This window comes from Cariama cristata, unplaced genomic scaffold, assembly GCF_000690535.1.
Source record: "Cariama cristata isolate BGI_N322 unplaced genomic scaffold, ASM69053v1 scaffold11598, whole genome shotgun sequence".
NCBI lineage: Eukaryota > Metazoa > Chordata > Aves > Cariamiformes > Cariamidae > Cariama > Cariama cristata.
Genome location: NW_009631699.1, coordinates 31,446 through 44,777, shown reverse-complemented (window position 1 = coordinate 44,777; position 13,332 = coordinate 31,446). Strand labels below are relative to the sequence as shown.

At 39.8% G+C, this 13,332-nt stretch overlaps 1 protein-coding gene across 1 annotated transcript in view; it reads right to left on the bottom strand.

The window, feature by feature from the left end:
* Positions 1-12,123: 12,123 nt before the first annotated feature.
* The window catches only part of DHRSX (dehydrogenase/reductase (SDR family) X-linked), a gene marked incomplete at its 5' end in the record, with an annotated part of 28,963 nt that continues 27,754 nt past the window's right edge, over positions 12,124-13,332 (bottom strand). The window contains one exon of the mRNA XM_009706076.1: positions 12,124-12,321. Coding sequence (XP_009704378.1) covers positions 12,124-12,321 — 198 coding nt within the window. The remainder of the gene's footprint in view (positions 12,322-13,332) is intronic.

Below are 13,332 nucleotides of genomic sequence, written 5' to 3'. Positions count from 1 at the left end.
CCCTTCTAACCAAACCATTCTGTGATTCCTTCACCCACTGTGCTTGGGATGTATTTAGACAGCTAACATCTGGATCTCACCTAACACAGGTGCTGTTTGTAATTACAGCTGTCATGTTCTGTTGGAGGAAAGAGGGGAGCAGAACAGGCACACAAAAGAGCACAATGGCCATCCCCTCAACAGTTTGGCTTTCATATTAGTTTCATGTTTGTGCCAAGGATGTTTCTGTCACTTTCAATTGCTCCTAGTGTCTCCTGGTGTTCCTTTCCATGCCCTGAGTAAGGAGGATTTCTGACACCTAGGGCAGGCAGGGGTCCTTCCACCCTCTACCAGGCACTGCCCTGCGCTGCTTTCCCATCCGTGAGCAAAGTACCTCAGACCTGGCTGCTCCGGCACACGCTCCCGCGGGGCATTCCCCACCCTTCTCCCTCATGAATATACGTAAGCAAGGCTCAGATTTGAAAACAAAATAAACAAACAAAATGTCTACAATTGGACAGGGTTGAACACTGTAATATCAAAATATCCCATGAAAAATCTTCCTGCTCAGGACTTGCCTAACTTTAGGAGAATTTTAACTCACTGGAAGCCTCCCTGTCTCACCTGTGGTTCCCTCAGGTGCACAGAAATGTGCTGCTGTGCGCGACTGGGACCTTCTCCATCTTGACAGCTGATGCTTTGCTCCTATATAAACTCTCTTACCCAGCAACTAGGCAGAGCCATGCTTCAATCTTCTCACAATCAGAACTGTATTCTGTACTCTGAGTGCTTGTGAGACCCTCACGTAGGGCTAGGACCCCCATCTCGGGCACTGGGACTGTTTTGTTCATAAAATACCAAGCTCACTGCTTCTTCAGGGCTAGGGGAGTGAGTCAGGTCCCCTCCCTCAATCCTCCCTCCCCCAGTTAATCTCCCTCTTTCCAGGAGCGCAGCACAAGTGGCAAGGGATGAGCTGCTCTGGGCGGGTGCTCTCCTCTTTTGCAGCCAGCGCTGAAGCTCTGCCAGGCTGCAGAGAGAGTCGGATCTAGGAGAAAAGCAGAGCAGTAAGCCTGAGCCTCCGCAGCCTCCTGAACGTGCATTCGTCTGCTGCCTCCCCCAGTACGGAGCTTCATCTCAGCCCATGTTTAATTTAAGCATGTGCTTACTTTCATTGTTAGTAAGAGCGCTTGCACGCTACATTACCCACATCCTGCCCCATCAGCCTCACGGTGTTTTTAGAACATCTACAGAGCAGCTTTTTTTAATTTTTTCTTCATTTCGAGCAACATCCAGGCCACCTAAATCCCATGAAAACATATCCCGCCCCTCGGTTTCCTCTGCACAAGTATCTCCATCCCCTGGGATTGAAAGCTCTTGCTTTCTTTGGCCAAGAAGACTCCCTCAGGCCCACAGCTGTCACTCATCCCTTCTCTCGAGCTACCTAATTGATTAACATCATTAAGTTAAACTGCAAGCACCTAGTCTCAAGATCAGTACTTGTATTTTTTTAGACCCGCAGAACGGCTTATGAGCTGCAAGGCTGCCTGTCTCTTCCCACAGCTACACCAGCTGGTCTGGAGAATGACGTGGACCTCGTCTCACTCCTGTTTGTGAGCCCCTGACAGCTACAGCACAGGCTCGTCTCAAATACACAGGTAATTGTCAACTGTGTTTCATAACTTTGTGTGCATTTTGGAGAAGGTAGATGGAAGGGATGGCAAGAGGCAGCTATTGTTTTGCCTAGCAGAGGAGAGGTGAAAGGCAGGCCAGCTGTAGGTAATCAGGGGGGAAAGCTGCTGCTGTGCCATTTTAGAACTGGCATTTTGCAATCGGCAGACGCATTTTTTTGTATCCTGCCAGCTGGAGGCTCTTGGCAAAGTGGTTATGTTTTTAGAAGCTAAGCAAATTTGTCTTTCTTATTTTTCCCCCGAGTTTTGGATTCTACCTCAAGAAGTTTGCTCTAAACCTTTTTATCACCTCTGACTAACAAAGGACTTATTAAAAATGAAAGAGGACACAAGAAAAATAGGAAGAAGTACAAGTGTTCATCTGTATTCAGCAAATCAACTGCTTTTTGAACATAGGAAATCTAAGTGGTTCTGAATTTCTTTATTTTCCATTCGTGAAAATAAACAATTTTACACTGACATACAGTTACCACTCCAGTTTAAGCTCCTGTAAAGAAGTGCAGAGCTTTGAGTTGTCTTGTAGCACTGTACATAATCAAGTACTTGCAAATAATAGTTATTGTATTTATAATACTCTGACAAGGGGATCATTCTCCGATGTCTCCTCCCAAAAGTCTATGCCTCTTATGCTTAGTGAGCTTTGATGTATGGTTTGAACTTGTGCTACATGACTATTTGTTCAGCAATACAGGGTTAGTTTTGGTTTTCTATTTTAAAAATATATTTTAATGTCTCTTATTTTCTGCTTAAAATGTGTTGAACTAAAAGGCTTAAAGTTTAAACATACCTTTGGGTTAATATTGGTGTTTATGACACACTTTGAACATGGAGACCATTTGGCTTGGTCTTTATTACAGGTAAAAATCAGCCCTCCACCTTCTGCTGTGTGTTATACCAACCGGGGAGTGATTTCAAAACCTTTTTGTCACCTGTCCCTCATCTGTAGCACAACACACTGTAGCCCCGAGCCAGTAAAGCACATGCTGAAATTTGAGCACATACTTAAAAGCAATTTACTTATTAGAATATGCTCAAGTACACACTTCTATACTAATGTGTTTTGCTGAACTGACATGTTGAATAGTCTAACTGCAGTGTCCCAAAACCTCTGCTCTCAGAATTAGATCATGTACATTTACAGAACTTCAGGGAAAGTAAAAAATTGCAAATTCAATCTAATCTATTAGCCAGACCTTTTCATTTGCTTTAGAAGAACACAGGATAGGAAGGTATTTGCAGGGTCAAAACATTCATAAAAATACTTTGCAGATATTCAGGTTCAAAGGTTGTTGTTCAGATGACCATGGTGCTCCCTCCTGACCTCAGAACCTTTGAAATAAAATAAAAATTATTTTGCATTAATTTGTCAGTGAATTCAGAGGATGATATTTCAAAAAAGAGCAACACCCAGAATTTGACCTTTTCAGCTGTACTGAAAACAGCAGCCACTTTGTGTTACCAGCTATTGTGAAATTAAGGTTGAACAAGCACGGAAACTAAGAGTCTTTCAAGAGGAAGTCAGTCACACCCTCTAACAGACGGGACCAAATGTCCCGAGTCCTGGGATTCTGAGAGCTACTCTTCAGGGCCCTATTCAAAACTGAGTTATAGGATCACAGAATCATATGACCATTTAGGTTGGAAAAGGCCTATAAGATCATCGAGTACAATCATGAACCTAACACTGCCAAGGCCACCGCTAAACCATGTCCCTAAGCACCACGTCTACACGTCTTTTAAATACCTCCAGGGACGGTGACTCAACCATTTCTGTGGGCAGCCTGTTACAATGCTTCATAACCCTTTTGGTGAAGAAATATTTCCTAATATCCAATCTAAAAAATCCCAATGAACACATCAGGGACATGAAGTGCTTGGTCTGATTAAGATTAGAATAACTGCTCTTTCATTTTTGCACTTTTCCAATGGAAGCTCATTGCTGCTAATTTCCTTCTCCTGTTTTCTTTTCATGCAGCCTTCACAGCTGAAACAAATGGAGGGAGAGGAGATAAAAAATCATGTGCTGCATCTTCCCTTCTGGGTCTTCACAGACCCCAGCTGTGTGATGTGGAAGGAAAGTTTCTGTGCAATGAATCCTCTCCTACAGTTCAAGTCATCTTTGTCAAAGTACAATTGCTAAAGACAGAATTTTGTTTTCAGAACAGAATGAAAGACGTGTCTTTCACTACAGGCCTCTTCCCTGAGCTTGTTTAGGAAAACTACTTCACTGCAAAATGCTGTACTGTCTAAAGTGAAATAGTATGAGGAACACAGACATATTGATCCAGATCACTTCTAACTTGAATAAAGTTTTTCTGTTTACAAGGTATTTTTAAAAAAAAAATTAGTCTGCTGCTATTTTTTCATGTTCTGGAAAACTGAGTATTGAAAAATTTTAATATTAATATTTCCATTGCCTTTTTAATGTTATCTAAGTTAAACGTTTTGAATAGACCATTTTGATTTTCCAAAAGAAATACTTCAGAACCCGTATGCTGCAGGAATACCTGCATCTTGGGTTTTTGTTCAGATGCAGGATGACAGCTGTACTTTTCAGTATTTGGTGGAGAATGAGCTGGTGGTAAAATGCTTTCTGCTCTACAAGACTGGTGACAAATGCAGTAACAGTGATTGTGTATTAAGCAAATGTGGTATGAAATGTGGTTTAGAGTCCCATAAAACAGATGGTAATGATTCTCCTCCTAACAAGCAGAGAAGCTGTGAATTTTCTGCTTGAATTCAGTGTCCAGGAATAAGACCCAACAGGGCAAGAGGGAGTTACAATATTGAGATCACAACTGTTGTGCCAAGCAAATGCATGGAAAAATACTCATTTCCATCAGCTTTGGGAGAACTCTCCTACCTGCACAGAGAGTTGCATAGAGAAGTTGAATATGAGGAGGAAAGAGAGGTTAAAAATGAAGATGAAGAACTAGCATTAGATTTTTTTTTAAAAAAAGATGTCTGAGAGCGTAATCTGCTTTTCTAAATCACTTCTAGAGCCAAGGTTGGGAGCCAAGTTGCCGAAGCGTCAGCACTGTGCTGAAGGACTGTGTAATTGCTGGGGATCTCTTCACCTCACAGGTGCAGAAAAATACGCATTTATACAGCTAATCCTGGCTGGGATGAGAGAAACATCTTCTGGGACATTCTGTCAGAGTGATAAATAACAGAAATAATTTCTAAAATGAATTTGGTGAAATTAGTTACATTCCAGATAAGGCAGGTCACTGCTTACTATTTTATCTATGGCTTTAATTGCTGAACTATGGCACGTTTTCATGATGTCAGTGCTCCAGCTCTTGGTCCCTGATGCCCCTCCTGACTCAATCGCTCCAAAATCCTCTCAAGCACTCTTTAGAGCAGATTTAGGGCTTTAACGGTGGAAATAAATCACAATAAAAGAAGCATTCAGATTTCTATTAGATCATACATCTTGAAATAAATAAAGTGGGCCGTATTTATGGGATAAGACTTCATGGGTCTGAAGAAGGCTTATAGAGTCTCCGAATACGAGCTTCTCTATGATGCTTCAAAGAAGAAGGTCCATATGGCCTTGGGGTGTAGGAACAGAGAAAAAGTAAGCTGACTGAAATAGTAATGAGGCTGTATTACCTGTGTACATACAAATAAGCTGTTGAGATCCCAAAAGCAAGAAGGAAGTTGAAAAATTGGATGAGATTCACAAAGAGACAGGAAAATAATTACAAGATGTAAAACACAACTTCTAATGAAAGATTCAAAGAGCTTAATCAAGCTAGGTTATCAAAAGTATGCCAAGAGATTACCTCCTCCCTGCCTGGCCATCTCTGTCGGGATCAGAACACGGTTCTTCAGCCCAGCAGATGAAAGTGTAACTAGATCAAATAGCCGGCAGCTGAAAAGCTACTCCGATTCAGATGTGAAGTAAAGCTCAGGTTTTTAAGCTGAGGGCAATTTATGGCTGGAAAGAACATATTCCAGATGCCATATATTTCACTGGAAAATTTTTAACATGGACTGAAGACTATCTAGAAGAAACAATCCAGTTCAAATCAGAATTAGCTGATTTTGTTGTGCAGAAGATCAAACTGTAAGATTGCTATAGTGCTTTTTGAGCTAAGAAACTGTGAAAAAAAAAAAATCCCAGAAAAGAAAACCTCTATTCCGATACAGTTTGATTGCATGTAGAGCTGACTGAGCCAACAAGAGCTCAACAACGTACGGGCACTGGACATTTACCTTAGACTACTTGTCTGTTTTCCCTCTTTGGCCAGTCGTGGCATCATGACTCATTTCACACTCAAATAGGTCAGAGGAATTTTCCCATAGAAGTATTACACTCACTGACCACAGATGGAGCCTGACTGGCTTAAACGATCTGTCCTGCTTTTAGATGGTTTATTTTAAGTGAGATGAATGCTACTTTCTTTTCTCAATATACCATATCAGTGGAATTTTTACATTGCACATTTTTTAGATTAATCTCTTTGAGACAAAGAGGACTTTAATATCAATGGAAGCATGAAGGCGCATTCACTCCAGAGATAACGTTCTGAGGTATTATGAAATTTAAATGATACAAGGTTTTTATGGCTTCCTCTGCTACTAAGTTACATGTCTTTCTGCAGTGGTTCTGGGATGTCTCATTAACTTCAGCAGAGCTGCACAACGTAGTTAAGGGAAAAGTTCTGTGCAAATATTTTACATCAACTTTCTTGAGCACAGTCTTACTTTTCTTGTAAAGAACCGACATTGTCTTCAATGGAAGTTTTTCCTGAGAAAGGAATGCAGAATTTGGCCCTTAGCTATGCTGTAATTTTTAAAAGGAATTTGTTTTTTCCCTTCAGTATCATTAAAAAAGCGTTAGATACATCACAGATCTTGATATATGTAGATCAATATGGACTAAATAATGAATTCCATAAACGTGGGCAAGCTGCAACAAATCTTCTTACCAGTTTCAGAAAAGGGAAGATAAATAATAGATTAAATGGATCTGCTTGTTTGCAGACTTTAACAGTGACGTTACTTGAGCTTATTTTGAGAGTTCAAGCAATGCAAAGATAGAGGGGAAGGCCATGTTTGTTGGTCTGTGTTCTCTGGAAAGGACATGAGCCTGCTTACCATCTTAATGTGTCTTGGATTCTGTCTGTGAAGAGGTGACCAGGTTTAGTATCACTCAAAAAGTGCCATAGCCTGTTTTTTGGCCCTTTTCTCTTTTTTTTTTTTTCTTTCTCACCCTTTCTCCTTTTTTTTCTTTCTCACCCTTTCTCCTTTTTTTCATTTCTGGGATTAGGAAGTCTTTCACTTTAAGGTGATTGGTTTCAGTCTAGACAGTGTTCATCTAAATAAATGGTGGTCACTGCTACTTTTTGATTCTTCGTGATTGCCTGTGTGAGAGGAATTTGTGGCTCAGGTCCATTTCCAAAGGGAGAGATGCTAACAGGGGTTGATGGGTACGGTATGGAAGCCAATAACTACATGCATCTGGAAACAGCACTCTTGGCCACCGTTCTTTTTTCTTCCTGACAATGGTCACAGCGTTGTCAATGTTATCACAGTGGATTCCTGAAACACAGTGGTTTTGTCTTAAAAAGGAATAAAGTTACCTTCGAAAAATTGTTCATAATAACAGCTTCTCTGTCTTGCCTGACCTGGTGTTGTGTAATACATCTCAAATTTTGTACTGACTTCTTCAACTACTGCAGATTGGTCAGTGTCCTCAGCCTTCACTCTCTTAAAATCATGGGGTTTTTTATCTTATCTGTGACAGATTTCATGTTAACATCACTGGAACCTGACTTTGTCTTTCCACAGAGGCAGCTGAAGCATAAACCATGTCATATAATGAGCAAGGACAGTCTAACACTGGAACTGTACAAGACCCAAAGTTTGCATGTAGATAACTTATTTAGGATGAGGATTTAATTACCTGCCATGTATTGTTATATTTAGGGCTAACACTCTACCGTGCGTTTGGAAGAGGCAGTAGCAAACCAGATGTTAAATAATGAAGTCCTTCGTTTGTATGGTATATCACTTCTCAGTGTGTACTAAAGTAATTGATAGTTGTGCAAAAATTGCACTATAAAGTTTAAATATTTATAAAATATCATTGTGGAAGTGTGGCTAGGTGATTCCTAAGGACGGTTCCAAATTTAGGGCTTAAAATTGATTTTGAACTGGAAGCAAGGATATAACTACTTTATTACGTGCGAACAACAGTGTATTCACGCATGAATTACAGCACTTCTTACTCTTTCAGTACATATTTAATTTGCCCACAGTTTACAAATAAACTAGTTAATTAATGAAAAAGTTAACATTTTTCCTAAGAAACTCAGGGCTCTTTGTCAGCACGTTATTTCTTTCCTGTGTAAGTTCATTGTTTATATAACATTGTCTTATCAAATTCCTAGATAACTGTATTCATCACAGTAAGTCCTGCAACATTTATTTGAACTAGCCTTCAAAACAGTATTCTTCTTTTTTGTCCCTTTTTAAGATTTTTTTTCCACAGTAGCTGAAAAAGAAAATTAATCCTTTTAAAAAAAAGAATCAGATATTGGTTTGAAATGGGTTCACTCCCTCACAAGGGCAATAGGATCAGACCACGGTGGCCTTTAATGGATGCTTCTGTTGATCTCAGACTTGAACTGACTGTAGATTTTGTGTGCCTTTTTGAGACTAGGTAATGGCACCTATATTTTTGAATTAAACGTTAGCCTGGGTGGAGTACTGGCATGGAAATACCCATTTGAGAAGTTGTGAGCAATGGGTTGCTCTCATACTAATCAAAATAAGTGATGTCACTTTGGACATGAGGGATATCTAAGTATGACTTCACTGTGATTGACCTACTTTGCTTAGGAGCCTATCTGGCCTCCTTGTCAGGTATCTTTTCACAGGCATCTTTGTATTATCTTCAGATATCAGACTGACATGCTCCAATACGTAATTACTCTCACAGAGAGAGGATCTGTTTTCATGTCAGAAGGTTAATTTGTCTAACTTCAATTTACAATTACTGGAGTTTGTTTTGCCTTTCATTGTAAGGTTAAAAAGCTCTCAGGTATTTTTTCTATACATATGCACCTACTGCAAGGACTCAAGCCATCTCTCAGCCATGTCTTCAGTAAAGTAAAACACAGGGTTTCTCAGATCTCTAGAAATTCCATGTCTTTGAAATGTGAAAAGTAAATCAGCTCTTACCATTTCTGTGTGCAGAAGTAAAATCATTGTCCTCTTTCTACATGCTTCATATATGTATTTTTTCCTAAACAAATATGCTAAGGATTATTTTGGATTTTTGCAACAGTATCACAAGTGAGTGCTCCAGTGACAAACAGCACTTTATGACAACACTGGATTTTGCTCAAGACAAGCTCACGTACTTATGTGATACTGCAGAGCTGACATAGTTTTCTGCTTTTAGTTCCTGAGATAACTCTTTTGCAACTAATTCAATTATATCTTCATGGCATTGCACCATTCTAGAAATCCCTGGCTTTAGGACACTTTTTTTCCCCCTCTTGCAGGCACAATCTGTGCTCTTGGTTCTCACAAACCATGTTTTCAGTGTTGTTTAAAACAGGTTTCGTTGGACTGAGGCTGCTAACGAAATGATTCAGATTCCACTGAAAGTGCAACTAGCTCTCTTTATGCTTTCCTATTTTACCAGTCGCTATGCCACTTGAAACTGGTTGTGCAAATATTGTGGAGCTTTGAGAGAGTTAAAACTGAAGGTAATTTGGTCCCATCTAGTTTGAGTAATCCTGGACTTACTTCTAGCAGCAATGATGTTCTGTGGGAATGCTATGGCAACATCAAAATGTTGGCTCTCTAGCAGGCTTACTGCATCCTGTGCATGATCCGTGAATAAACAGAGGAATTTAGTTCCCAGAGTGTCAGTCTGGCATATTTCACAAGCACTACATTCACTTACCAAAAAAAAAAAAGTCAACCAGTCATACAGAGAAAGTGCTATAGTGATTGAGTGATAAATTTCCTGCTGCTAACCCTTGTATATACTAATTCTAAGAAGCTAGGAATAAATCATGCATGGCTTGATTGAGAGGGGAAGTATGCTCTCCTTCAGATTTCTTATTTGTTTATTCTCATCTGCTTTTCTACGTTCGTACTTTTTTTTTGGTCTTTGCATCTTCTTGATAGTCTTTGGGCATATTGGTACTCTTTCTTTCAGTTAGATGTTCTTTCTTTCTGAACCAAAGGCTGGAGATATGGTCAGTGAAGTACCAGATTTTAGCTAAACAGCCCAAAAGGGATATTAGTCCAGGGTTCAGTGCATAGGAACACATTCATATCATTTCTAGTCTGCTGCAAAGGAGAGCACAACACTGCGTTTGCACTTAGTTCTGTCATGCAGTGATTTCCAATGCCCCAAAGTGAATATAAGATTTACATCCACCTATTGGTCTCTTTTGCTCTGCATATCTTCAAAAAGGAAATGCAAGGACATTTATAGGATTATGCTGCTTATTCAGATGACACCTAAAATGAATGAGATGGAAGCAGGGGTACAGCTTCCTCAATTAATAGCAAGAGTTCAGGCTCCCTGGTCATGGAGTCCATGCTTGGAAAGTTTCTCTCATTGAGGACAGATCACAGAATCACAGAACGGTTCGGGTTGGAAGGGACCTTAAAGACCATGTCATTCCAACCCCCCTGCCATGGGCAGGGACACCTTCCACCAGACCAGGTTGCTCAAAGCCCCATCCAGCCTGGCCTTGAACACTTCCAGGGATGGGGCATCCATAGCTTCTCTGGGTAACCTGTGCCACTGCCTCATCATCCTCACAGTAATGAATTTCTTCATTACATCTCATCTAAATCTACCCACTTCCAGTTTAAAACCATTACCCCTTGTGCCATCATCACACTCCCTGATAAAGAGTCCCTCCCCATCTTTCCTGTAGGCCCCCTTCAAGAACTGGAAGGCTGCTATAAGGTCTCCTTGGAACCTTCCACATGTTTTGAGGAAACTTCTAATCTTGACTGAAACTTCCAGGGGAAAGTTTATCTGAAATTATTCTCATGGTTTATCACTTTCCCCGTCAAAATGTTGTGTCTATCTTTAATCCAGTTTTTTCTTTGGGTTATTCGAGCTTGTAAAAACTCAGACTATCTCTACATTGCTACATGTCTGTTTCGTTCCTTACTCCATGGCCGTGAACAACACTCCGGAAGCTTCACTTTGGCAGACATAGGTAGAGTTCCCTGACCTGTACACATTGAAGCGTGTTCAAAACTGATGGCATGTGAACTATTACCCCACTCAGAAGAGAAATCTTAGGGTTTATCAAAAATCCTTTCATAAAAAATATCAGTTCCATATTCAGAGACAGTCAAATAAACTGAAAAAGAAAACAGCTGTTAGGAATTTTTGGGAAAGAAATACATAAGAAAAGGGAAAATACTCTGCTGCTGCAGTGTAAGTTGGATGAGTAGGCGGGGGCTACTGTTCAACATGGCAAAGAGACAGTTTAAGGGGGACATGTTGGAAGTCTCCAAAACCCTTAGCAATGTGGAAAAAGTAGTCCGGCATTAATTGTTTGCTGTCTATTCCAAATCATGACCTCTTGTTTTGAAACTCATATGAATTAGGTTCAAAACCAATGAAAGGAGGTGATTCTTCATGCAAAAGGCAGTAGGTGAATGAATCTCCTTGCCAAAGAAAATGCAAGAAGTTGTGGACGCATTTCAGCAGAAAAGGGACAAGTAATCTCAGCCCACTGCCAAGACAACAGGCTGACTGCATCCTCTGCCAAAACCAGTGTCACCACTATTATGTTTGAATCCTTCCTCGTTCTTATGGCTCACCTTTAAAGGAGAGCTGAACTCAAACTGAAAACAACTGAATTCAATATCCTGTCCAAAGATCTTATTTATTTACTTTTTTGGGGTTCTGACCTTCAGTTAATACCTCTGGATAAAAGTTGACATATAAAACTAACGTTATGATAGAAACAACATAATGATCATGAATGCCAAATGTCTGCATTAGAACAAGCTGACATTCATTATAAAGTGCCTTAAAGATTAATGAAGCTTAAGGAAAAAAAGCTGCAACTTTTAAAACTGATTTTAAAAGATTAAGTTATATGTACAAAGGTGGCTTAAGTTCAACATGCTTACCAGTGAAAGCCTTTTTGTTTTGTTGAACAAAAAATGAAAACTCAACTCTGCACAAGGTTAAAGATTGTATTTTAATCACAGACTGAAACATCATGATTTACAAAACTGATGGTTAGATTTAAAACCAACCACTACATCTTTCTGTGGGAATATTCCCCCCACACCCTAGCAGACTAGGGGTTCAAGTGAAGAACAGAGCTGTTCATGTTTGCCTTTGGGACTGAACAGTGATTTCCAGGATGATGACTGATGCTGCAAGAATTCACCTAGGATGCCTGTCAATGCATTTCATTTACCAAGCTGGAAGTGGTGGTTTCTTCTAAGAAACTCTGCTGGATTCATCAGAAATCCCAACCATCTTGCAGCTTTCTGTCCAGAGCCTTCTCTGCAGCTCCTCATCATATGCTACGTCAGCCGATTTTGTCCTTTCCTCATTGTAAAGATAGCAGCCGCCAGCTCCTTCCATCTCTGGTGATACTGCTGCATAGATGGTTGTTGAGGCTCCTTCCTCTGGAGTCTGCAGAAACAAAAAAAACCCCACAAATTCAGGAGAGACAGGTACAACAGAAGAATTACATTACACCATAGGACCTTAGTAGTGACAATCAGCTTCCCTAGTTTTGTGTCACACTTGCAGTTCTTATGCAAACCTCAAGCTGGTAACGATAAAAATGCCACCTACTCAATCAGCAGAGTACAGTCCATTTCTATAACAGTGCTGTTTTGAGACAGCTTAAAGCCACAGAACAGATACATGGAAAACTCTGGTCCGTTTTTTCAAGAGCTAGTCAGATGGAGCATACAAAATAATTTATTTCATTTTCACCGTTAGAGCTAATAAACCCAAAAGCAAATACAAGTATGAAAATCCTAGTTTAATTATCCATTTTGCAAGGATGAAAGGGTCTGTACTGTGCCTGAAGAAGATGAAGGCTATGCTGTATGCGCAATGTGTTCATTGTAACAACAATACGACACGAGCAAAGGATCATGGAAACCATGACAGCAAATTAAGATTGTGCAGTTCAATCCAAGTAGGCAAGTAAACCAGGGAATTACATTTTACACAGAGAATAGTTATCAGGGTTCTGCAGTGTCATAAAGCAAAATGGTGAAAGATCTATAATGTCTGATATACCATGAGTATTAAATGAAAATCAATAAGCCAATAGCTTAGAATGATAACTCCTTTCATCCTGAGGATATGCAAAACATTTCCATTTTGCATTCAGAAGGATCACACAGCTATCACTGAAATTATTTCAATGGCTTTTTTCTTTTCTTTCGTTGAAGGGCATATTTAAAACACAACATTTGATATGTTTTGTCTTTATCAGTGATACAATTACAATCAATGCCTGCTAGATAATAATGTATCATTTTACAATCCTTGCAGTAATTCTCTGAGTCATTAACAGTACTGATGCTGCTCATAGCTTTGTCTGCTGCACCTGACAGGATGTTTTTCCCTGAAGAGATCACTTGATGAATGAGACAGTATTGAATAGGTTACTGAGTGCCTTATTAA